General features: G+C 35.8%; 1 protein-coding gene across 5 annotated transcripts; it reads right to left on the bottom strand.

Annotated features, from left to right (window-relative positions):
* Positions 1 to 373: 373 nt before the first annotated feature.
* LOC149544102 (transcription factor DIVARICATA-like) lies at positions 374 to 4,853 on the bottom strand. 5 transcript variants are annotated; one of them, XM_089798688.1, is made up of 3 exons: positions 4,688 to 4,853; positions 2,917 to 3,332; positions 374 to 1,715 (listed from the first exon to the last, which is right to left on the bottom strand). In XM_089798688.1, the coding sequence occupies exons 2-3, from the start codon at positions 3,312 to 3,314 to the stop codon at positions 1,229 to 1,231; spliced, it is 885 nt and encodes a 294-aa protein (XP_089654814.1). In that variant the 5' UTR covers positions 3,315 to 3,332; positions 4,688 to 4,853; the 3' UTR covers positions 374 to 1,228. The 5 variants fall into 5 exon arrangements, with proteins under 5 accessions (XP_089654814.1, XP_089654810.1, XP_089654811.1 ...); XM_089798684.1 differs by lacking the exon at positions 4,688 to 4,853 and adding an exon at positions 4,310 to 4,685; XM_089798685.1 differs by lacking the exon at positions 4,688 to 4,853 and adding an exon at positions 3,417 to 4,288.
* Between the last annotated feature and the right edge of the window lie 21,923 nt (positions 4,854 to 26,776).

Here is a 26,776-nt window from a genome sequence, read left to right as displayed (position 1 = left end):
AAGAATTGTAATCCCATGGAGATGAACCAGTGCAGAGAGTGAAATCATGCAGTCATGTCAATCTGCAAAGGAAGTTCAGCAGATTATACATTGATCCTGTGCTTAACTACAAAAATAATAGGTGATCTACGTCCAATAAGTTTTGGATAATAAGGTTTCTACTCTTTCTACAAGATATAGGATGGGTTCCTGTGCATACTTTATTCTATGTTTGTTGGTGTGTGTCTATACAGAGAATGAAATATCTTTGCATGGCATTCAAGTGATCCATTTCACCAAAATTATTGAAATTCTCCAATGCGGTTTCACCCAGGAATCTGGAATAGCCATCAGATAGACATTGCTGTTTAGATCTGGTGAATGTAACTCTATGTTGTACAAAAGGGGATTGAACATTGAGCAACCTACAAGGCATCTTACAAATTGAACAAAGATGGACTTCAAATACAGTCTTTATCATACAAGCAATGACATACCATCAATAATGTTGGAGAAGATTACTGATGAGCAATCTGCCATATTGCCAAAGCTGGTGTGGCAGTAAATAACAGATCCTTTTAGCTCAAATTTTGGTTTGCACCCCGCAGACTTGTGCCCTTAATATAGGCTAGAACAGACAGTCCAGTAGACCCAGGTTTTCATAGGGCAGAGTAGGTATTTGAGCAGATTGGTTTGCAGAAAAAACAGGTTTACATTGATAGTGTAATCCTTCATGGAGTATTGCTGCATTACATTTTCCATGCGTCAATAGAAGCACCTGCACCTGCAAATCCATGGTGCCAAGATTCAGCCACTACCTGTAAGGAAATTAAATGCAACAGCACAACAGTAGTTGCTGACTGCAATGAATTTTGCACTACAACAATGCATTCTCAAGAGCCGCATTGAACCACGAGAAACATTGAAAGCCTTGTGCATCTTTTCATCATATCATGCATTCCCAACGATATATCTGATAACCTCTCCTCCGATCAATGTATATTGCTAGCCTAAGGGGTCATGTGAAGCTGCAAAACAGTAGTCGGATGCTTGCTAATGTACGATATATGGATCATATTGAAAATGTGCAACAATTAAAAAGCTGAACAACATATCTTGTGTAATCCTTTGCATATTTACAGAGCACAAGTTGGTTCCCAAACGACATAAGAAAAAAGCACATTTACATTTGAACTAGCATGAGACTTATAAATGCAGCGGAAATCCTGTCTGTCAGACCCCTCTTTCATCAATATTGCATGGCAGGTTGTCTAGGGTATCCCATCTGAGTTACAATAATAGAGTCAGGAAGGAGGGTCATTGATGAATGGCCCCCAAGACCCATCTGGGAATACATACTTATAGGATACTGTGGTAGCATTAGATGAGTGCGATCTGCTTGAGTACCAATAGTATTTGGAAAAGGTACTCGTGCCATTGGAGATGGATACATCAACAATGCAGATTGACTAAGTTCTGCTGGTAATGATGTGGAATTATTCTGCCCACAAATTGCGGAAGACTGTGCTAGAGGAATTGACCTCCTGTCTGTACCACTGACGCTGGTTATATCATGTATGCTGGCTCTTCTCTTATCTCTATTCCCCGAACTAAGACGGATAAAGTACTTTTGAGCATGGCTAGCAACTTGTGTTGGTGTTCTTGTTACCACATAGTTTCTTGAAATACTTCTCCAGTCGCCTTTGCCATATTTATTAAGTCCCATCAGAAATAGCCTGCAATATATGAGGAACAAAAAAAAAAGCCAATTTAGCAGAGTTTGTTTACAAGCCATATCATAATATAAAATATCTCAAACAGAAAATCAACTGAATGAATGTCATAACATTTTTGATCTATATGATACGAAATTAAAGTACTGAACTGAATAAGAACTAATTAGTTCTTTTAATTTATATATACAACGTGCCATACAGAGATCTCAGACAAGTACTACTTTGATGTGGTAAAGTAGGAGCAACATAGGTATAAACGGGTACTATGTTGTCGAATGACTTTTACCTCAAGCATCTATAGGGTATTGTTGTCACAAAAGTTTGCACCCTCACTTGAAGTTTGACCTACAGGGAACCTTGTGAAACAGGGAAACAATCTCTAAGCTATGGGACTTGAGCTGTGAGATTGAGTCTCTGGAGAAGGCCAGCTTCCTAACAATCAGGATGCACCTAACTACTTCTTGAGGGGAAAGGGAGGAGATGCATGAACATTGAAATCAAACTACCTAATCTAATCTAGAGGGGATGATGCACCTAATTGAAATGGTTACAACTCTGCCATTATATGCACAATACATCGATGAAAAAAGCCAAATACACAATGCATCTCCTTCTCCATTTTCCCCTCAAGAAGTAGTTAGGTGCATCCTGATTATAAGGAAGCCAGCCTCTTCCGGAGACTCAATCTTACAGTTCAAGTCCCATAGCTTGGAGATTGTTTCCATGTTTCACAAGGTTGCCTGTAGGTCAAACTTCAGGCGAGGGTGCAAACTTTTGTGACAACAGGTATCACTATTGTTGGAAAACCTATAGATCATATATGGATCTGATTGTGAGTTTCTCTCGTTGCCATCCAATTAGATTAACACCAACTTATTTGAGTTGCAATATATCTAAAAACTTCCTTCATATCTGTGCTAGGAATGATTTTAGCTAAAAGTTATTTCCCAGTCAATAAATTTACACTGTTTGATAATCATTGTAGAAAATTAATTTTTCACAAGTAGCTAATTTAACTCTCTGTTTGCTTTGATCCATTTAAACAAAAATATTTATTGAACAAAGGCTACCTCCTGTGTTATATGGGTAACTCTAACAACCAGTTATGCTCAGCAAACTCACAATATTCCTTTGATGCAGCTGAAAAAAAAAACTCAAAAACAGAGACCCTTTCTCCAAAATAATGTAGGAAAGTATATACCTGTGCTCTTCTTCAGTCCAGGGAATTCCCTTCTTCCTCTCTTGCTCAGCGGACTTGGCAGGTGGCCCTTTCCCATTGCTTCCAAATGATTGCTTTAAACCAGGAAACTCACTAGCCTTATCTGGTATCCATTCAATTGTATATGAAGAATTGTTATAACTTACATCAACTAGACCAGCTTCGATGACTTTCACATCGTCTTCAAGATCCTTATAGTGCTTCCTGACATCCGTGGCACTTTTTCCGGGCACCATGGCTGCTACCTTGTCCCATCTATCTGGGGTGTCCTTATCATATTTAGCCAGAGCATTTTCAAAAGCTTTGTTCTGCTGCAAATCCCAGCCTGATCCTGAAGTAATCAAAGTTGGCCCCGGGGAGGACAAATCCATTTCCCACATGGCACAAATATTGAAGCCCTGTATAAAGTGTGAAAACTGGTAAGCCATTGCCGCTAAATAACTACTAACCATCATCTATATATAGTCATGTGATGATCAAACCTGTCAACACCAAGCTTCTGAAAGCTATCACATTCCAAATTTTAGAGAAAATTCAACTGTAAAGGGTATTATAAACCCAAATATTAAAAAGGAGAAAATTAAGAGTGATTGACGATTAGGGTTTTGAAAACAGTGTCTAGGATCAAGTTCTGGCTTCTATCTTGTATAAACAGCAGAACGACTTCATAGGCCCAAAGACGGTATAGCCGAAATATGAAAGATTGCCCAATTCTTTGAAAATCAGAAGAAAAGAATACCCAAAATTTATCACCAAAATTCTGAATCAAAATCAACCAAACATATGTGAAGCTTAGAGTCTAGACTGACAAAATTAAGAGAGAAAAAAAGCTTTGAACTGTGTGTTACAGAATAGATATTCTCCATAGCCTCTGAATATAAAGTACTTTAACTTCGGAACAGAAATATATATATTTTGACTGTTCGACATGATCAAGTCTCTAAAGATCACCATCTCAGAGGGATAAAATGCCCTTTAAACATAAATATCAAGTCTTAACCCAGAAATAATTATAAACCCAAATTTATCAGTTCAATCTAATACGCAGCAACGCCAGAGAAAAGGAGAAAATATACTTGTCCTCAATAACCTGCTCAAAGAAAGATGACCACTCCTAGAAATACATAGAACCCAAGACCTCAAATCAAATTCGGGATGCCAAACATTCATCAAACCCTCCAACCAGAAATACCACAAGGTGAGGAATTTCCCAAAGTTGGGGCAATTCAAAACAGGGTTGACACAAACCCACAGTAAAACCAATTCGATAAACAATTCCAGAATGTTTTTAAATTCAAATGTCATAAAACTGCAACACCATTCATCGAAATAGAAATCTTTCCATGAATACAACATAGTTTAAGCTAAAACCCACCATTTTGAATATGCTAAGCCTTCAACAACAGTAGTCGGAGTCCTAGGCTTAAAGAAGTAGTAGTACGAACTAAGTATACTAGGCCTATTACTGACATGGATGATCGCGTGAGAAGTGGCAGTGCTGATGTGTACATTCAACAAGCCAAATGAATAAATTCCCCAGCGATCATGATTGATTTAAAAACATTGCACCAGAGACAGCTGGAAGGGTCCGAGACCTAATAATCGTAAAACACTACCAATTCAAGCATAAAAAGAAGAATTCCCCTAATGACTCGAATCAGTAAAAGCAGGAAGCATATTCAAATTCCACTTTATTTTTTCCAAATTCAGTTGCATAAAAGGAAAACACAATGGAGCTGAATTCAATTCTCACCTTCTACTAACTGTAGAATTAATTCTCCTGGTGGGTGCTTGCAATGTTGGATTTTCGAAAATGGATTTCCTTATTGGTGGATTTGAATTAGTGGGCACGTCCAATTTTTTTGATTTTTGGCTGCACAATGGATCCACTCGCCTTATCCAGTGCTTTTTTCGCGTGCATTGAAGGTGGGTTTTAGGGGCTGCTTTTACTTTTCACTGTGCTTTTCATTTTACCATTTAAATTAACCCCTGTATGTTTGATCCTAATCAACGTCCACTACTGACAAAAATGTGTAATTTATAATGGCCTCATTCCTAAAGTGAAGGGCGGCTGAATAAAATAAAAAATTAAAAATTAAAAATCCCGTTGAGCATTGCATATGTGTGAAAAAGATTATTAGGGTTCCCGTGTTTCTCTTTTGTTTTTTTGATTCTTCAAAAATTTCATGAGATTTTTGTTCTTAGTCAAGCAATGACCCCTTAGTATTCATGGGGGCTATTGATGTGGACGAGGCTTTCCATGTCAAAGGACACCACTATATGTGATTTTTGTCCTTTACAATGTCCGGTCTATTCAAGCTTGAGTAGCTTGAGGAAATATGCATGGAATGGAGGACATTAACATTTGGTTATGAAGGTTCTTTCTCAATAATAAAGATTAATAAAAATGTAGGGATGTCTTTGGGATGATTAATTATTATTATTTTGTTTAAAGAAGAAAAATAAAATACATTTATATAATTGTTAAATAAAATAATCAATTGTAGACTCACAAGTTTGGGTTATAACATGACTGATAAATTGAACATCACTTAAAAATTAGTATAGATATATTAAATAAATCTATCTACATTTCTGTCCACTAGAAAATAATTATAATTTAAATAAATAGTTATAATTATAATTATAATTTAAACAAATATTTTATGCAGTATTTATTAAATTATTTTTAAAAGCATATTCTATTTATAATAAGATATAAACTTTTGACATGTAAATGGTTGTCAAATTTAACCAAGAAGAATAAAAGTTAACATTGACATGCTCACACCATCCCACTCCACCTATTTTGCCATTGTAGAATGCCTATTGGCATTAATTACAAATATCCACACCATCAATTGTTGGCTTAATAGAAAGGAGGAGATGCATGAGGGTAGATATTCTAAGAAGTTTTATGGATTTATGTTAATGATTGGACATGGATCCTCCTATTGCGGTGGTGAAAGATTTGATCGAAAAAGAGTTATTTTATTTATCGTGTTTTGTTTATAGTGTTGTGGATTTGTTGGGACCTATGGCTCTTTATGGTTTTATAAACTTTTATCATAGCTATAGACTTTTATTAGTTCAATTTTCATGATGGTTACCGCTATGAACATTATTAGTGTTAAAGTTAGATAAGTATTTTAATCGACTTCGAAGATTTTGTGTTGATGGGTTTTTGATATCAAATGTGGCGACTGTAAATTAGTTGTTGTTGGTTGTCTATTTTTGGTGGGTCTTCCATTGTTCTATTCTTAAGGGCCAACCTCCTATTTTCGACCGCTTTAATACCAAAAACTAATTGTTGGTCTGAAATGATTAATTATTGTAAGGTAAGATGGGATAGTGAGAATTAAGCTTAGTAATTAACATTATTATAGTTGAGATAGAGAAAAAAAAGATTGTGGACTAATCTCTCCTAGAATGATCCATCATTAAAAGAATTTTTAAATTGAAAGTTTAAGCTTAGATTTTTTTATCGGTAAAAAGAAAAAGCCCTATATGTGTGTGTGCGCGCACACGCGCGCGTGTGCATGTGTGTGTGCGCACACGCGCGCGTGTGCATGTGTGTGCGCGTGTGCGTGTGTGTGCGTGTGTGCGCGCGCGTGTGTGTGTGAAGAAAAAGCCATATATATATATATATATATATATATATATAAAGAAAAAGCCCTACACACACACACACACACATATTTATAATTCAAATTGAATTTTACACTTCCCTGTTTAGAGTACATGCATTGGGGGAAAAGATCGATGAAGTAAACCCCCAATCTAGCCTCACACACACACACACACATATTTATAATTCAAATTGCATTTTACACTTCCCTGTTTAGAGTACATGCATTGGGGGGAAAAGATCGATGAAGTAAACCCCCAATCTAGCCTGACACATTTTATGTCCTATTTACATGTTGGTACATTTGCCTTTTGTAACAAAGGTCTTTGAGAGGGCATACCCTCCCTTCCATTTAATTTTGATAGAAACTTTGTTGCATTGTTTATACTCCTTAATTTGAAAAAAGATATACAAGTTATTTCTTAAATTGAATTTTTTTTATCGGTAAAAAGAAAAAGCCCTATATATATATATGTGTGTGTGTGTGTGTGTGTGTGTGTGTGTGTGTGTGTAACATGTTATGTCCTATTCCTATCTAGCCTAACACATTTGCCTTTTGTAACAAAGGTCTTTGAGAGGGCATACCCTCCCTTCTATTTAATTTTGATAGAAACTTTGTTGCATTGTTTATAATCCTTAATTTGAAAAAAGATATACAAGTTATTTCTTAAATTGAATTTTTTTATCTGTAAAAAGAAAAAGCCCTACACACACACACACACACACAATTCAAATTGCATTTTACATTTCCCTATTCAGAGTACAGGCTTTGGGGGGAAAAGATTGATGAAGTAAACCCCCAGTCTAGCTTGACACATTTTATGTCTTGTTTACATGTTGGTACATTTTCCTTTTGTAACAAAGGTCTTTGAGAGGGCATACCCTCCCTTCCATTTAATTTTGATAGAAACTTTGTTGCATTGTTTATACTCCTTAATTTGAAAAAAGATATACAAGTGCCCAATGATTTTGAGGTCTTAGGAAGGCATACCTTCCTCTTACAAAGTTAATATTTCATAAGATCCCTTACATTCATTTATACTTGATCTTTGTTTTTTTTTTTGAATGATCATTCGCCAATCAATGTCCTCTTTTTGATATGTTGTATCCTTGTCCTTTTGATAATATTTTTCTAAGTTCTTCTTGCTTTTTGTGTTCCCGATATAGCTTAAAACACACTTCCATCTCACCATTAAAAGTTAATCTTTAAAGTCTAAATAATAATATTAATTATAAGTTATCATGGAATCTATAAATCTAATTGTGGGAATCTTATTAAATAAACTTTTGAATGCCATAATTTTGTATTATGATTAAATGCTACCATATTTAACAAAACTTTTCATTACACTAAATCCTTCTTTAGTTATTACGAGTTAAGATTTTTTAGGTTAAAAATTGAAGTTTATCCTTTCTTTCTTTTTTTTGCCATATTTTGCTAAACTCATTAGTACCTCATGTTTAGATAGGATTGTATTAATAACTAAAGTTGATTCTTATAGACAAAAATCTCATCATACATTGATATCCTAGATAAAAAAATATTGTATTCATCGTCTGATTACATAAGAGAATTAAAATCTAGATCCATAAGTAAGGTCTATGGGCTTTCCGTTCCTACAAGCTTTAATGTGTTCTTTATTCTTCTAGCATAATTAAAGGAGATTGTAGTTATGTTTCCTCAGTAGTTCCCCCAACTACAAAACTAGGTAGTTCCACCCAATTTTGTGTCCAACACTATATTGCTTTCCCAAGTGTTCACTTTATCTTTTGTCATATATATTTCCATCCAATTGTTAGCATTTGGTTGCCAAAAATGAAAGTACATCATCAAAAAATTTAGATTCCTTTTCACAATTAGGAACTGCATAATAAGTCTATTTGAATTGGAGGATGATACAATAGGGTAAAGTGAAAAGGGACATCGTAATGACGTGGCAAACAAATGTATAATTCATTGCAGATATTGGTGATCACCTTTTCCAAGTTCTCTAAATAGTCAAATATAAACATCTTTTTGCAAGTCAAAGTATTCCTGGCTTATTTTTTTCAATCAAGCAACACATGGTTGTGAACATCGAAGTGATATCACTTTGAACTCTATACCAGTCATAGTTTGTGATAAATTCCTTACTGAGAATCCTATAAATTGCTCTAGTAATCAAATGATGTGTATTAAGAAGGACCGAGTATAGGTGTTGCTCAGAGATAGGTTCATCAAAAAGCCACCCGAAGTGGGGGTCCTCTCAATTAACATGGTATTTATTTTGGAGCTCTATTATTTTCATGAAGGCTTATCAACTTAAATACTATTTAGAGGAGGATATTAGAATGTCAACTGAGCAGTCTTGATTTAGAGATCAAACACTGAAATACCAAAAGCTTTTGAGTGAATTTATGATTAATAAATTTAGAGGGGAATACTAAAAATCAACTTGGAAACGACGAACAAACAACCTACATGATATATGAGTGAACATGAAGAAATCCAAGTGGGATGATTTCATGAATTGATAGGAAACATGTTGTCTAATGGAAAGAAGAATAAAAACTTCCTTGACTAGGCTTAAAATTTAAAGTTTGTTTTTGGTGTTCTTATCATTATTTGGTGATATTTCATTTGTAAGTTTAGATTTTAAGCCTCTTCCTTTTTTTGTTACTTTTCCTGGCAATTTGGTTGATATTTACAATCTTGGTCATATTTGACAATTAAGATGTTGATGATTTGATCTTCATAACCTTCGCATTTGAAATTGAAATATACCTTTCTATTGATCATAGAGCTTCGGTTTATAATTCTATAATATCATTTATCATTCTTAAAAGAGTTATCTTAGAAATCACTCAATCTTTTTCTACTATGAACTTTCGAATTGAATTGAGTTACAAAACTAATTAGGATAAGATGCTAGTTTACTATTTTGGAATATATATAGGTTGGGTTTCATCAGCTACACCAAATCTTATTATTCACAACAGAAAGGAAAAACTTAGTTTATCATAATTTATTCAATTTAGCCAAATTTTCCTTAGTCTCATTCTTCTTATAAGATGATGTAGTCTATTAAATGTAATATCCTCACATTCTTTTCATTTATCTTAGAAGATCAATTTATTGTATATTTCTATATACCATCCATCTAACTATAATTCTAAATCATTAAAGGCTTCTTTAATCGATTAAATTTTTGAATAAGAAACAAGACAAAAGGAACATGAGTACTTTCATAATCAATAGAGAGAAAATAGAGCTTTGTTTACCCATTATTAGAGAAATCCAAAAATCCACATGGATCTACCAAATAATTGTTACTCCAATAAAATAAATTGGTTCTAAATAACACAACAAACCAAAATTTTATTTATTCTTATCACTCATTTTAATTCAATGTACAAAAGATCCTTTAGTCAAAGATCATGGCCCAAAATTTTTAACTTCTATCCTTAAAACATCAACCCTAATTTGAATAGAGAAAATACCTAAACCAATAGTGAATACACTAAAAAAATCTAATACACAAAATGGAGTAGGGACTAGCCTAACCATTGGGGAATTATGCTTCATACCATACCACTATACTCATCGACCCAAGAGCATATGGGAAATTTATATAGACCCTTCGAGAAATTTATATAGACCCTTCGATTGTATATGTAACAAAATCATTCTCTAAAAAGACATAGCAAAATGGACATACTTTGGATTACCAGGTATATAAAATATTTGATTAAAGGTTTAATTCATTAGAGGTAGATTCTTCCATGCACTTAAAGACTAGAATTACTTCTTCCACATCTTTATCATTTTCTAGAATTCCTTGGCCCAATGCATACACAAATGTCGTTGTCCTCCTACTCAATTTGTTCATATTCGACAAAATAGATTCCAACTTGTTTACATCACTATAATCCACACTTGAAGATGGTTGATGTCCAAAGTGTTGGAGTAAATTATTATTATTATTTACACTTTTACTTAGGATAAATACATTTAGTTGTTAGTTGTCATCTAGGAGTTGTTGACAACACGGGAGTTTGTTCCTACCTTGTCATACTTATCCTCTCACCTACTTGGAGGGTAATCCACCTTTTGTGGATGTATGCTTAGTTGTCACACTTATCTCCTAGCACTTTCTAGCTTTTTCTACAAGCTTCCTAGAGGCCTTTATAAACAATATCTTCCATTGCATTTTTGTACAACAATTTCATTTTTCATTGTTGCAATATAATTTCTCTCACTATGTTGAGATTCTCCAAGCCCTACCTTTCCTTCTTCAGTTTCTCTTCAGTAGGTTATTTGCATGTAGGTGATCTTGATGAGCTATGAAGTTGGCTCTCATCAACTTCTACATGGTATTAGAGCCTCCCTGTTGCTTCTTGGTTTGAAGGATTTTTGAAGCTGAGATTTAGAGACACAAACCCTAGTTTGTTTGTGATTTTTTCTTCAATCGGGACGAAGAGCATTTTTTTAGGGTATTTTGGGCTCAAACAGATGCTGCTATTGCACTCAAAAGGCCCTTTATAGTCAGGATCCACATAAAACTTTTCATTTTTGGTGATTGTAGCTTCTAGCAAAAAAAAATTTGCCCCCCGGGAGCCCGTATGGATTGTATGAACAATTTTTTTGGAAAAAAATTTCAAACAAAAGTGTAGCACCACCACACCACCATGGCACTACCACCACAACTAGTCGCACTACCATGAAGCCTTTACAGAGTCACCGATCCTCAATCGGCATGCCCTTGGCCCACCACCCACTACCGCAGCGCCACCGTAGATCTTTGTTTGGTCGACACCTCCGCCAGTGATGCCGCCTCCTTTTTCAACCTACCACATCATCTTTTTTGGTGTGACATCATCTTTCGTCGGCTGATATCATCAGCTAGAGACCCCCTGTTGACGTCACTTTCCAACTAGGTGACATCATATTTCAATTGCTGACATCAGCATTCTGACAGCCAAATTTTTTTGGTGACATCCAGTTAATGGTCGCACGGTCATCAAATTTTTTACCATGTCTATAATTTTTCAATGAGCTTGTCTTTTGGAGTAGTAGTTGGTTTTTTGGCCATAACTTGAGCATACGAAGGTATTTTTCTAATCTGAAAGAAGGACCAAAAAGCTAGTTTAGAGACGAAGACAATGACACTAGTTTCATTTCATTTCAAGTTCATTTGAGCTCCAATTTTTAGCATTGAAGTAGAGGCTTCTGTTTCCTCCTTCTCTACATCTGAAATCTAGGTTCTTTTCTCAATTTGTGTGCTTTCTATAGTTGTTTTCTTTGGTATTTGAGGGCTATATTTATCAGTTGTGGGGGGGCATTTTCTTTTCTATAATTTATTTCAGAATAAGATCCTTCTACTTCTATCTTCTTCTCTCAATGTCGAATCCTTTTGTGACCCAACTCATGCCACACAACTATCACACCTGAAAAGCACAAATGACTAGGCTTCTCATGTCATGAGGCCTATGGTCACGTCTGGATGAGAACCAACCTATTCTGTAGCACCCCTTTGAGGTTCTTTAGCACAAAAACAAAATGGATGGAGCCATGGGATTGATTGCACTAAACATTTCAGATAGTCTACTATTTCACTTAGATGGTTTGACCACTCCATGGGCTATTTGGACCAAATTCTAGACTTTGATTGGCACAGTGAATGAGTTTTGGGAACTTTAGCTTGATGTAGATTTGACTTCTTTGTCACTAGCCAGCTTCCCCACCATTGAAGACTTCTTGATGAAGTTCAAATTTATGCTTGGAGTTTTGCAGGGATGTGGGAAAAACAAAACAAATGATGAGTGTATTTTTTTGATACTCTCAAAGTTGCGAGGACAGTATTAGATCTTCTCTTCCACTTTCTACTCCACTATGGATGTCTTGGGTAATAGACATGAGATGCCCTCATTTGAGACATTTTGTGATTGGTTGACATGAGAATAGGCAAAAATCCAATAGGTGGATGCCTCTAGCTCTTCTAGCCAAGCATTGGTTGCTCAATCTTCTAAAGAGAAATCAAAGAAGAAAGTCAAATTGAAGAAAGATACACCAAAAACTGATCCTACACCTCCAACTAACTTTCCAAAGGATAAAGATTCTTCAAAGTCTGTTGAGTCTACCTTCAAGACCAAGAAGAAATCAAGTGAGACCTTCAATTTTTGTGGTAGGGATGGACATCTTGTTTCTAGGTGTTGGAAGTGTTTGGAGGCTTTAGAGGAAGCCATGAAGGAGCATCATATTTATGCTCCTAAATCTTCATCCCCCCTATAGAGAAAGGTCATGCTCTTTTTGCTCGAGTTATGACTTCAGGGCCTACTTGGATTCTTGATTCTGGTGCCTATCGCCATATGACAAACACTCTGAAGTTTCTTACTTCACTTGCTCCATGTGCTACCTCGTAGATTATTGTTGGGAACTCATCACAATTTTTAGTTATGGGTTCTAGTTTTGTTGCACTAGTTGGGGGCTTTCTTTAGGATGTTCTTTGTGTCGCTAACATTTTGATGAACCTATTGTCCATCTATCAGATTTGCCACTCTAGCTCTAGTAAGATAGTTGAGTTCTCACCACATGATGTGATTATCCAAGACTTACATGATTCTAAGATGATTGTGGCTACTGGGAGTGTTGACTCTGCATCTCGCCTCTACAAATTTGATGGATTTGAGTCTTCTAATGACATAGGTTCATGTCTTGTTGCACATGCAAATTCAATAAGTAGACTTTGGCATGAGCATTTTGGGCATGTTAATTACAGATATCTTCAGCAGATGAGCACATAGGCACTTATTCTTGGGCTTCCCTAGATTTCCTATACAAATGGTGTTTGTTAGGGTTGTGCACTTGGCAAGCAACATATGGATTCTTTTCTACATGGACGAGCCACTCGTGCTTTGGTGCCTTTGGAGTTGATTCATAGTGACCTCATGTCATATCCTACTCCTTTTTTGGGTGCCATATATGTGCTTACATTCATTGATGACTTCTCCAGATGCCCTTGGGTATACTTTTTGAAGTACAAGTCTAATTTCTTTGATTTATTTTGAGTCTTCAAGACATTTGTAGAGAATCAATATGGTCTTTCTATTCGACGGATACACACAAACAATGGGGGAGAGTATGCGAACCAAGATTTCAAGGATTTTTTCTCTAAGCATGGTCTTCAACATCAATTTTTAGTGCCCTACACCCCTCAGTACAATGGTGTGGCTGAGAGAAAGAACAAAACACTTCGAGAGATGGCTAATTGTATGATTCAGTCCAAGTCCATGGATTCATGTTTTTGGGTAAAAGCAGTCAATTGTGCCAATTATATTTAGAATCAGATGCCTCATAAGATAGTTTGACATATGACTCTTGAGGAGGCTTGGTCTCATGTCAAGCTTGATGTATTGTCATTTTGATTTTTTGGGAGTGCAACATGGGCATTTGTACCTAATGTTCAGAGGAAAGCAATGGAATGAAAGAGCTGACCACTCATTTTTGTTGGCTACTACAAGGATATTAAGGCTTATAGGTTGTTTGATCTTGATTCTAGAGAGGTCCAATTTCAACGAGATGTCTACTTTGATGAGAGCTCTCCTGCAATTCATACCTTGCCTCCAGCACCTACTTCACCTCCCATTACTCCCTCCTATCTTCCAGTTTATTTCACAAATGATGAGGATGATGATCTTGGTGATCCTTATTTACCTCCACCACTAGATCCTCCTTAGATGCCTAAATGGGCTTGAGCTATAGTTGAGGCTGCAGGATCTCTAGCTGGTGACCCTTCCACTTTCTGTCACACCCATTCTCATACTACGAGTTCTAGTCTTCTCAGTCATGCTATTTGTGATGATCCTCAGACATTTGTAGAAGTGACAAGACATTCTTAATGGGATAGTGCAATGGAGGAGGAATATTCTTCTTTGATGAAGAATCACACTTGGGATCTTTGTACTCTTCCTAAGGGAAGAAAGCTAGTATTATGCAAATGGATCTATCATACTAAGTATGCTATTGATGGTTTGATTGATAAGCACAAGGTTTGTCTTGTTTTGAAGGGTTTTTTGCAAGTTGAGGGTATTGACTACACCAAGACATTTTCCCTTGTTGCCAAGATGAATTCTATCTGCTTTGTCTTATCCCTCGTAGCTTCACAGGGATGGCCTATTTTTCAAATGGATGTGAAGAGTGCCTTCCTGCATGGTGATCTCACTAAGGAGATTTACATGGAGCAACCTTCAAGATTTGTGTAGGATTCCTCCTTGGTTTGCAAACTTCGATGCTCATTGTATGTGTTGGTGTAAATAAGTATTTACTATTTACACTTACTTAAGTTTACTTAGGTTAATGCATTATTTAATTATTTTGCATTATTTTATTATTTTTATTTGTGAGACACTTGGGAGTTTGCACACCTTTGTGAGTTGTCATGTAGACAACATAGGAGTACGCAACTCTATTTGAGCACATGGTGTCTACAACACTATTTTGTGTGTCCCACCCTTGTAGGCTTATCCTCTCATCACCGCACTTACTTTCGTGCTTAATGGAGGATAACCCATATCTAGTGGACATGTGCTTGGTTGTATGACACATCATGATGCTAACTTCTATGCATTCTAGAAGCTCTCCTGAGGCCTTTCTATTCAGGCACTCCTAGTGTACTATGATGAACCAGTTATTGAATACATTGTTATTTTGATCATACTCTCTCTCTCTCTCTTTGGTCTACTGTGTGCTTGTGTTTGAGTTCTTAGTTCCTGGGTGAATTTTTACCTTAGAAAAATTCTTACATGGTATCAAAGCATAGAGATTTTCTCATCACATAGCCATTCAAGATCATGCTTGCTTCATCACCTCAGCCCGAATCTGAAGTGCTGCAGAAATTGAGAGTGTCCAGCACCAAATCAGACCTCTCCATTATGTCCGAAATACTGAACCGGTGAAAATCAACTATAAACTCGGCTACCTTGGCCCAAAGTCGACTGTGAGGCAAATTTTTTTGCAAATCAGAACCCGGAGGCCTTGATTTGCGGTATGGGTATGGTTTTTTTTGTAGATCTAATTAATTAATTTCGGATCTGCAGTTTTTCATTTCTCTGTATTTATTTTTCGTTAGTTTATTAGTGAAATTTTTGAGAAATTTTTTTAGCAGACCCAAGCAGTGACACCTTGGATCTGCCATTTGGAAGGTTTATTATTTGTCGTAGGGCATATTAGATTAATTACTCTATGGGCCGTACATAGCACAAGGTCGTACTGCAGGCACACCTATCAAATCTGACGAGAATCCTCACTGGCCTGGCCCGACCATACCTCAACACTAGCAACAACCACATTTGTTTTAACAATTGTGTCCCTTTCCATTTAAACAACACCCACAGACCTCGCAGAGTCGATGTGGGATATTACCCATTAAATCTGGCCTGCGCACAACGATTTCTCGGTGACTATTATTTACAAACTCTGGCTTCGACTTATGGATTTTTGGCACCTATCTGCATTCCTGCCCACAAATCTTCTTGCACATTTGGAGTCATTTCTCGGCCTGCGCTCAAACTTCTGACGCTGCTACATACTTCAGCAACATTCAGCTCCTACCTTCCAACATTCCCACCCATGTGCCTGTTTTGTTAAAAAAATCAGGATCTGCTTCCTCCGATAGCCATTGTATTATAATCTCTGGTAGGCATACATTTTTCGGCATGTCCTCCCACTCGTAGATAGTCTGGAGAAGTTAGCATTTTCCCGGTAGTGACTACACGATATACCGACAGGGTATTTGGTTTTTCGGCGCCTATTTTCAGGCAGGCTGCATTGGAGTTTCCTGCCCACGCCAACTCTTTGCAAAATTTGCACACACAGTTGCATTTAATTCCCTGCCCTGCCACATTCATGCCAGCGGAGCCCTCCACTTAGCAGGAGGCCACGTGGACCTTTACACCTCCTGTAAGGGACACGTCACCCATTGTGACACAGACCCTGAATTGCCACATCATCCACATGGAATCTGGCCATGTCTTAGACACGTCATTGGCCACACAAGTCATCTGTACTTTTCCACGTTTTAGTCCGTACAGTACGGATGGTGACCTAGCCTGCCACGTTAGCAGAGGGCATAAATTTTTGCTGACGTCATCTTTTCACTAGGTTAAATTTGACGCCCATCAGAATGTCATTCCTAGGAATTTTACAACTACTTTGACGATCATTTGATCATCAAATTTAGACTCGCATTTTCTCCTCCAGACCCCTCTCCAGATTGCTTTTCAGTTTGGCAGCCTGACTTTGCAAGCCCATAACTTGGACATCCAGACTCCGATTCAGGTGCAATTTTTTTTGAAATCAGGTAGAATTTCTTGAATTTTTCAGTGGTGGTACTGTTTTCTAGTTTTGGTGCATAGATTTTGTAAAATTTATGTTTCTTGGTGACTATACCTATATAATCCTGCATTTTGCAACTTTAGAAGCTCTGTACGGGCACATCTGGTCACTTTTTTAGGTTCTATTTTTTTTGAAAGTGCATAGTTTTTCGTCTACTTTCCAAATTTGAAGTCAAATTCTAGGATTCTGTGGACCAATTTCTCACTTTCAGAATTAGGCCTTCTTTGGCATTGTAAAGCTTTGATTCTTTTTCAGAATTCTTGTAAAACTAAGCTATAGTGCTTAAGTGATAGATTTAAGCCTCATAAGATAGATGTAAAAACAAAATTAGAAAGTCCACTTTGTTCATTTTGACAAGTGGCCCATTGTAAATGCACTACTTATAAAGTGCCAACAACATCTTTTTTGGGGGGGTCATTTGATTGAGTGAAAAGGGGGGGTGTGTACTATGTTTTTGGTGTCTCTCTATTGTGCTCTTTTCATTTCTACATCATGGATTTTAAATGTCCTCCTTTAACTTCACGCAACTATTCTACATAGAAAGATATTGCATGGAGTAGATTAATGGAAAAAGGATATAGTCTTTACGTTGATGGTACAATTACCAAACCTACTGATGCTAAAGAACTCATTGAATGGAAAACACAAGACCAACAGGCTTTAGGTGTTATTAGGAGTTGTGTACATGGGGATCTTCTCTTTCACATTAAAAATTGTTCAGAATCTAAAGAAGCTTGGGATACACTTGAACAGTTGTATGGTAAAGTGGATGAAGAAAAAGGATTTCAGATTGAGGATGATCTACTTCTCTTGGATCCTAAGAATTATGACACAATTCGGATTACATCATTAAAGTCAATGAGTATAGGGCACTTCTTAAAGATTGTGGAAATCCCATGAAGGATGACAGGTTAATTCATCACATCCTGAAGAAGCTACCTTTTGAGTACGCCAACTTTGTTTCGAGTTTTAATACTCATAGGTTAACCATGGGATCTGCTTACCAGAAGCCTTCCTTTGATGGATTTGCAAACATGTTGATTGTTGAACAATCTCACTTGGTGGATTTTGGACTTCTGAAGTCATCTAAGAAAAAAGCCTTGGTGGCTAGTGATGATCAAAAATCTAGTCAAGGGGGAAAAAGCAACAACAACAAGAAGCAGTGGAAGCAAAAAACACAATTTGAGACACAACATGACTCCTCTCAACAAGGTGGTTCTTCTTCAAACAAGAAGGGAAGTAATGAAAAGAAGGAAAAACTCTTTTGTGCATACTGTAAAAAGCCAAATCATGACGAGCATCATTGCAAGACAAAAAGAATCGATGAGTTAGAAAATCTACTCAAGAAGAACAAGAGTCAAGTGCTAGGTACTTCCAAGGATTCTACTCCAACCTCTTCGAAGGGTAAAGGTCAAGCACTTATGGAAAACACAAATTATTCTTCAGAATGGATACTTGACTCTGGTGCCTCTTACCACATGGGTTCTTCAAAGGAAGATTTTTCTTCATTGAGTGCCACACATCTTCGTGGGAGATGATACTAAGATGGAAGTTGAAGGGAAAGGACATGTGGAAATAGAAGATGGGGAATTCAAAGATGTTCTCTCCATTCCAAATCTAAGCTCCAATCTACTATCAGTTTACCAAATCACTCACCTTGGAGATGGTCATAAGGTGGAGTTCCTTCTTGATTCAGTGATGGTGTGAAGTCTCAAAGATGATTCATTGGTAGCAGTGGGGAAAGTCAATGATGACAAGAGGTTATATTCCTTCTCCCACTTTGTGCCTAAGAGTCCTTCCCAAGCCTTGTTAACTCACTCTACTTCAAACATCAACTTATGGCATGAGCGATTTGGTCACCTTGACTTCCACTCTCTTCAGCAACTTTGCTCAAAACGCATGGTCAAAGGTCTACCTAATATCAGCTTTTCTAAGGGAGAATGTTCATCTTGTTTAGTGGATATGAATCTCAAGGAGAAGTATGATAAAAGGAAGTCTTCTCGAGCTCCAATTGTTCTTCAACTAGTTCACATGGTATTAGCAGGACCCTTTGCAGTGACTTTAGTCAGCCAAGGCTGCTACATACTCACATTTGTTGATGACTTTTCAAGATTCACTTGGGTCTTCTTCCTTCATCATAAGAATGAATTGGTTCATAAGCTTCAGGACTTCAAGACTCATGTTGAACACAAGTCAAGGAAAGCCATCAAAGTATTAAGAGTGTATAATGAGAACAGATACGTAGACAGAAGACTTAAGAACTTTTGCAGAATTGAGGGGATTGATCTTTAGAATTCACCAGCATTTAGTCCGCACAAGACAAATGTTGCAGCTATGAGGATTAGGACTCTCAAGACCATGACAAGTTGCATGATAAAGGCCAAGTCTCTCAATCCTACACTTGAAGTTGAAGCCATTAGCAATGTTACTCACATACTTAATAGGTCTCCTCATCTAGCCTTAGATGGAAAGACTCCTTTTGAGGCATGGTGCGGCAGAAAACTAGTTGTGAGTCACCTAAGAGTCTTCGGTTGTCCAACATGGGCTAACCTTTCTTCTAGGAGTTGCAAGGCACCGACACCTAGGCCTTGTACCTTTATTGGCTATGAAGACAATGTGAAGGCTTATAGACTTATGGATCCAGAGACACATGAGATCTTTGTGGAGAAGGATGTTCACTTTGAGGAAAGTTCACCAAGCTTATCCTCTACTCCTCTCCGCACATCATACATAGTGGAAACTGATAGTGACACCAGCGATAGTGCTTCAACAGGTTTAGGCACGTGGGGTTCTATCGACAGTTGCAGTGAGAGGTCACATCAGTCTAGTCCACATGCTTACATTTCCATAGTGAAAGGTCCATCACAACATGGTACATCTTGTCTTCTAGCTCTAGCTTTAGTTGACTTGGGAGATAAACTTGAGGACTTACATCTTCTCATTGATGATGATACTTCTACAGTTGTTGCGAGGGGTCACTCTGACCCTCATGTCCATTCTCTACATGATCAATCTGAATAGGTTGGCGTGATTGTGGATCCTTATGAATAGCAATTAGTGGAGGTCTCTTTGTTAGTTGAGGAGACAGATGGTTCAGTGGAACAGGTTCAACAAACATCCTTGACAGATCTGCATTCATTCTTTTCAGCACAGTTGGAAGGGGTGAATTTCAACATCAATATAGCGATACTTGAGCAGGTTTTAGGGCCAGCACACATCTTCAAGAGTGTACCTTTTCCTTTGTTTCTTCCTAAGGAGAGGAACACCATTCTGCACTCATGGACCAGCATCTTCATTGGAGGGGCTTTCACTTGTTGGCATTCTTCTTTTGGAGGGGGAGCCTATTCTGTCTCTCTTCCTTCTTTCATTCTCTTATGTATATACTGGATGTATGTCGTAATGGGGGGGGTCTTGATTACTCCATCCATCGATGCATCCTTACTTATCTCTCTTTTTGGGGGAGGGTTTTTCCCATGAGGTTTTCCCTCTTTCCCCACTTTATGGGAGATTGCATTTTCCTTATGTACATGGGTACCTAACATGGCCTAGTAGCCGGGACCCATTATGCATCTTCATCCTAGATCGTAAGCTTAAGGGCATTCCCCTAAGTTGCACTTAAGGGGGGGGTGTTGGTGTAAATAAGTATTTACTATTTACACTTACTTAAGTTTACTTAGGTTAATGCATTATTTAATTATTTTGCATTATTTTATTATTTTTTATTTGTGAGACACTTGGGAGTTTGCACACCTTTGTGAGTTGTCATGTAGACAACATAGGAGTACACAACTCTATTTGAGCACATGGTGTCTACAACACTATTTTGCGTGTCCCACCCTTGTAGGCTTATCCTCTCATCACCGCACTTACTTCCATGCTTAATGGAGGATAACCCATATCTGGTGGACATGTGCTTGGTTGTGTGACACATCATAATGCTAACTTCTATGCATTCTAGAAGCTCTCATGAGGCCTTTATATTCAGGCACTCCTAGTGTACTATGATGAACCAGTTATTGAATACATTGTTATTCTGATCATACTCTCTCTCTCTCTCTTTGGTCTATTGTGTGCTTGTGTTTGAGTTCTTAGTTCCTAGGTGAATTTTTCCCTTAGGAAAATTCTTACAATATGGTCTCAAACAGGTCCCTTGGGCTTGGTATGAGAAGATGGACTCTTTTCTACTTTCTACAAGCTTCACCCATTGCCATTCCAATCCTACAATGTACATTCAATGTCTTGGAGATGAGATCTTGATTCTTGTCCTATATGTTGATCTTATCCTCATGAGTAGCTCATCCTCTATGCTTCAGGATGTTAAGCATGTATTGATGGACCAGTTTGATATGAATGATCTTGGTTTGCTACACTATTTTCTTGGTCTCCAGATTGTTCAGTCCTCTACTAGAATTTTTATTTATTAGCAAAAGTATGCTCTTGACATGCTTCGATGCTTTGACATGCTTGATTGCAAGCCCGCTCCAACACCTTTTCAGTTGAGTGTCACCTTTTCTACCTCCTGCTCCTCACCTTCAGTGGATGCTACTTTGTATTGACAGTTGGTTGGTAGCTTGTTGCACCTGATACATACTCATCCTGATCTCTCCTTTGCAGTTGGTCTTGTCTCTTGGTTTTCTTAGGACCCTCATGAGAGTCACTAGCAAGCTGCCAGGCATATTTTGAGATACATTCAGGGCATACTCATGTATGGCATTCATTACACCACATGGACTCCTCACATTGTTGGCTACACTGACTTAGATTGGGCCAGTGATGTTGATGATCAGAAGTCTACTTCTAGCTTTGTGTTTTGTCTTGGCTCTGGTCCTATCACATGGTCATGCAAGAAGCATCATGCTCATGTACTTTCATCTATAGAGGTTGAGTATCAGCCGATAGTACTTGCTAGTCAACAGGTTTTATGGCTTCGACAGTTGATGACTAAGTTTGGTTTTCCTCCAGATCGTCTCATTGTTTTGTGTTGTGATAATCAGAGTGCCCTTCACATTTCTTGCAACCTAGTGGAGCATCAGCATACCAAGCACATTGAGTTGCATATGCACTTCATCCATCAACTGATTCAGGATGGTGTTATCACATTGGAGTACATTCCTACAAATGTGTAGGTTGTTGACATCTTCACTAAACCTTTTGCATCACCACACTATCTTTAGTTGTGGTCTATGTTTAGGGTTATGGAAGTTGTTCTTGGGGGGTCTTGTTGAGGCATTCCTTCCTTCATGTTTTTTTAGCATGTTTGTACTTACCTCTTTTTGGGGGAGGGTTTTTCCCATGAGGTTTTCCCTCTTTCCCCATTTTCAGAGGTTGCATTTCTTTGCATTTGTACATGGGTACCTAACATGGCCTAGTTGCTGGGACCCATTCTACATTTCATCTTAGCTTTTTGTAAGCTTAAGTGCATTCCCCTAAGTTGCACTTTTGGGGGGCGGGGTGTTAGAGTAAATAATTATTATTTACACTTTTACTTAAGTTTAATTAGGATAAATGCATTTAGTTATTAGTTGTCATCTAGGAGTTGTTGACAACATGAGAGTTTGTTCCTACCTTGTCATACTTATCCTCTCAACTATTTGAAGGGTAATCCACCTTTTGTGGACGTATGCTTAGTTGTCACACTTATCTCCTAGCACTTTCTAGCTTGTTCTACAAGCTTCCTAGAGGCCTTTATAAATAGGCTCTCCCATTGCATTTTTGTACAAAAATTTTATTTTTCATTGTTGCGATATAATTTCTCTCACTCCATTCAGATTCTCCAAGCCCTACCTTTCCTTCTTCAATTTCACTTCAATGGGTTATTTGCATGCAGGTGATCGTGGTAGGCTGTGAAGTTGGCTTTCATCAACTTCTACACAAAGAGCCTTAGGTAATCAAAGAGCCAAATTTGATTAATATCCCTCACGATGCCCCAACAATGTAGGAGAAATTGAATGCTAGCATTTGTTAAAAAAGAGACTCTTCCTTGATGTGCTTGATGGGCCTATGATTGACCTTTGCAAAATGAAGACTTTCCAAGGGATAATCCATATAAACTTCAGGGTAAGGAATTTCAAGTCTATTGTTAATCTTGAATATTGCATGATACAAACCCCCTAGCTAAATCTCATTTAAGATATTAGTGCATAATCTAATGATTTCCCAGTGGGTAGCATGTGCTTTGGCTAGAAAGGCAATGAAAGATCTTATAATAGAACTATTAGTTCTCCAAGTAAGTTCATAGTTAAGGTGTTTTTCACCTATAGCCCTAATGATAAATTGAAATAATTTTATAATGCAATATATTATAATTATTATTGTGAAGGTTATATGGAGTTATATTTTGGAAGATTAGCAAAAATATTAGAAATAAACTATGCTAATGATAATTCATTTATCGATTTATATTTTTCTTGTAGAAAAACAAAAAAACAAAAGGTAAGACTAGAATGTGTAATAGAAATATTAATATTTTTTAAGGAGATATTATGGATTTATGTTTTGAACTAATGAATATTTTGTAATTGTATTTTTATATTCATGTTATTTGTATTTGTATTTATATTTATCTTAGGAGATTGATAAATTGAAATTATAAATGCTAAAACTTATACAAAAGTCTTTTGCCTTATGTCACCTGCTTATCATTTACACATCATCCCCCACTTTGTCTCTATTTTCATACATTCTCATGTATTTCCCCTATACACACTCTAATTACATGTATATGGTACACATTTGTGTACACATATTACTCACTTTTATTTGACCATTTTCATGTTTTGGCACATGTTCATAGTTATGAAATCATTCTTTCTAAAAGAATATCTCTTATTGACTCTTTCACATACCCTTCTTGCTTATGGCTAACTAAACACAATTTGACATGATGTCTTACTATGTCCTTGCATTTAAAGGCATCAATACATGCATACTATACACTTCACCTATAATTCTAAATAGAATTTGGATTTGCATAAACATTCTTAGAAGCATATGTATGTATTAAGACATTTAAAAAAATAAACACTTAATTTCGATATCATATACATTGGTTTTGTGATTAACCTACAAGAACAAGTCTCTAGTAACATAATGTCAATCCTATTAAGATATTCATAAACATTGTTAGCCAATAAATATTCAAAGAAGTACACATGAGGCAAATTGGAGAACTTAAATTGCTAGCCAATAAATATTCAAAGAAGTGCACATGAGGCAAAGTTAAGAAATTAAGTCATAGATTTCATGGTACAAGTTAATAGGTAGGTGAAATATCTATTACCACAAACTTTTTCATAATGTGTATATTTATTCTTATAGAAAATCAAGAGAAATCATTGATTTTGATGTGAAAATGGATTGTCTATTATCATTTCTAATCTCAAGGCATACAAAATCATGCTCATGCATAAAAATACACACTATTATTTTTATTAATCTTCATATTCACATCAAGTGATAAAATAATCAAAGCATCTAGACCTCAATATCAATATGAAATTTATGTTAATTTGCTAATTATACACATTTATTTTATTAAATTGATTAGCCTTATTTAAAGAACATTTATATTCCTTTTTAAACCTAAATGTTTAGGATTATATTATAAAATATTGAGAATCATTTTAATTGTATGACAAATGTTAAAGTTACAATAATCTTGTCTTTATGTATTTGGTAAGAGTGTTTGTTTGTATTTGAGTAGATACTGTCTCAAACTTGAACATAGATATTAAATTATTGTAACTTGTCATTATTCAGTTACCTTTCAATATTATTATTATTTTTTACTAATCTCTTCTTTTACACATCGAAAAGTAATGACTCATCAAATCAATGTTAACATAAATTTTAATCTAGAAGAATTGAAATAAAAGTTCATTATTTACTTTCAATTTGACATTTAAAACTTATAAAAAATAACAAGATATTCTATTTTCAGAAAAATATCAATATATGTTGCTCTTGAGAAGTAACCTACACCATATAGGTTTAAAACAATGAAATTCCTTGTCTTTTGTCCTTTGAGCCATTGAGAGAATCATAGAACATTGGCATTTGCTCTTTACCTATAAATTATTGGTCAAAAAGAAAATGGGGTCTAATCAGAAAGGTAAGTACCACTTTTGTCAATGGTCTTTTCCAACCATTGAGAGCCAAACAAACCATGGGAGCATTTTCTTTTTCTTTTACTTTTGATTTGAAACTCCCATAGTGGAAATTATGTGATGGACAATAAGGGGCAAAAGTTTGCATATGTGTGGGTCCAAACTTCTTTGTTAATGGTTGGCCGGTTTGTCTTTAGTTAAATTTTCATAAGAGATTCCCCTTCCACCATTGCACACGAGTGGGGTTCACCTAGATACTAACCCCTTCAAGAGGGGTCCTCTTTTGGAATAATTTGTTTGTGGGTGTCTCTTTTAATTCCTACATTGAGAAATAAAATGAAACTATGCACAAACGAATCACACATAGTGCTTGGTATTTGATAATAGAATAGTATTGTAGAAGGCAATCATTGTGTTCACTTTTACCAACTTGGGCAAGTGGATAAATAAAGTCTTCTTAAAACTAATTGGAATTTGTAATGTCTTGTGATGTAAATAAATTAATGATTAGATTGTCTTTTTTCTAGTTTCAATCTCCTCTTCCAAAGGAATTTATGATATTAACATACTATGCCATCCCATTAGACTTGTCTCTATGTTTTGATTTTCTTATAATAGAGATCTAAAATTCTTTGGTATTATATTTGAACCTAACAAGCGAAAAAGTTTAATTTGGATTGGCTTAAGTTCTTTCGTCAATAGTATAGATTAGGATTCTATTTCAAGTTTTTTCACCTATAAGATTTAAAGATTTAATTTTAAAAGAATATAAGATTGATGAAGGTAATTGATAATATTAACTTCTAGTGAAAGAAGAAATATTGAGGATTTGAAAAATTAGAAGTATAATATTTTAGTAAAGTTAGTTTAAAGGGGGAAATATCAATACATGTGTATTAGGAATAATAGTTTATTTTTACTTTATATTTTTTATTTATAGTATTACATTTTTTTTGTATTGATTGTTTTGTAAGATAATATTTTTTATTTATTTATGATAATTTAGTTTTCTAATGTATTGATTGGTCTTTAAGGTAGTATATTCAATAAGAAGTTTCTAAATAATTCTATTCTAGCATGTTTCTATTATAGATCTTTAAGATCTAGATTTGGTTTCTAGATCTAATCATTCATTATTTTGGTATATATTTATGGCCTCAAAATTAGTCTAAATTGATTTTATAATTATAGAATTGTACTTCAAATCTTTGAACTTGAGCTTTTTAACTTGGGCTTAATATTTTACTCTATTTCTAATCATTATAAGGTGATTAAAGTATAATAATTTCAAGTTACACATGTTAAAGTGGTGTATTTGAAGATCAACCCTAATTCAAATGAATCATGTATAATCTAGAAATATAGCACATCTAGAAAATAATTACGAATAGATAAAAATAATTACACTAGTATTCATTATCTTAGTAGTATATTGTATTTTTTCTTATTTCTCTCAACCTTGGTTGATCATCATTGAATTATTTCATTTATGGGTCTAATCACAAAAAAATTCTCTCATAATTTAATAAAATCTCCAAGGGCGACAAATTCTACCAATTGTTACAAAGGTTAAAAGTGCATACACAATGGTGAACAAATTCAAAATATGTAGAATTTAATTAAATCAAGAGATTTATGTCAGATTTGCACATCAGACTAAATTCTAAAATCATAGCAAATAACCAAAAAAGTATGTTTAGTCAAATATCCAAGTTAGTGATGGGTTATAAACAAATG

Source organism: Cupressus sempervirens, chromosome 8 (assembly GCF_028749045.1).
Source record: "Cupressus sempervirens isolate cs-2001-9-10 chromosome 8, ASM2874904v1, whole genome shotgun sequence".
NCBI classification, from domain to species: domain Eukaryota; kingdom Viridiplantae; phylum Streptophyta; class Pinopsida; order Cupressales; family Cupressaceae; genus Cupressus; species Cupressus sempervirens.
This window is presented reverse-complemented; position numbering and strand designations above follow the sequence as displayed.

Coding starts and splice junctions, on each gene's coding strand:
- LOC149544102 (XM_089798684.1), bottom strand. Junction 1,716..2,916: donor TGGACTGAAGAAGAGCACAG/GTATATACTTTC, acceptor CATATATTGCAG/GCTATTTCTGATGGGACTTA.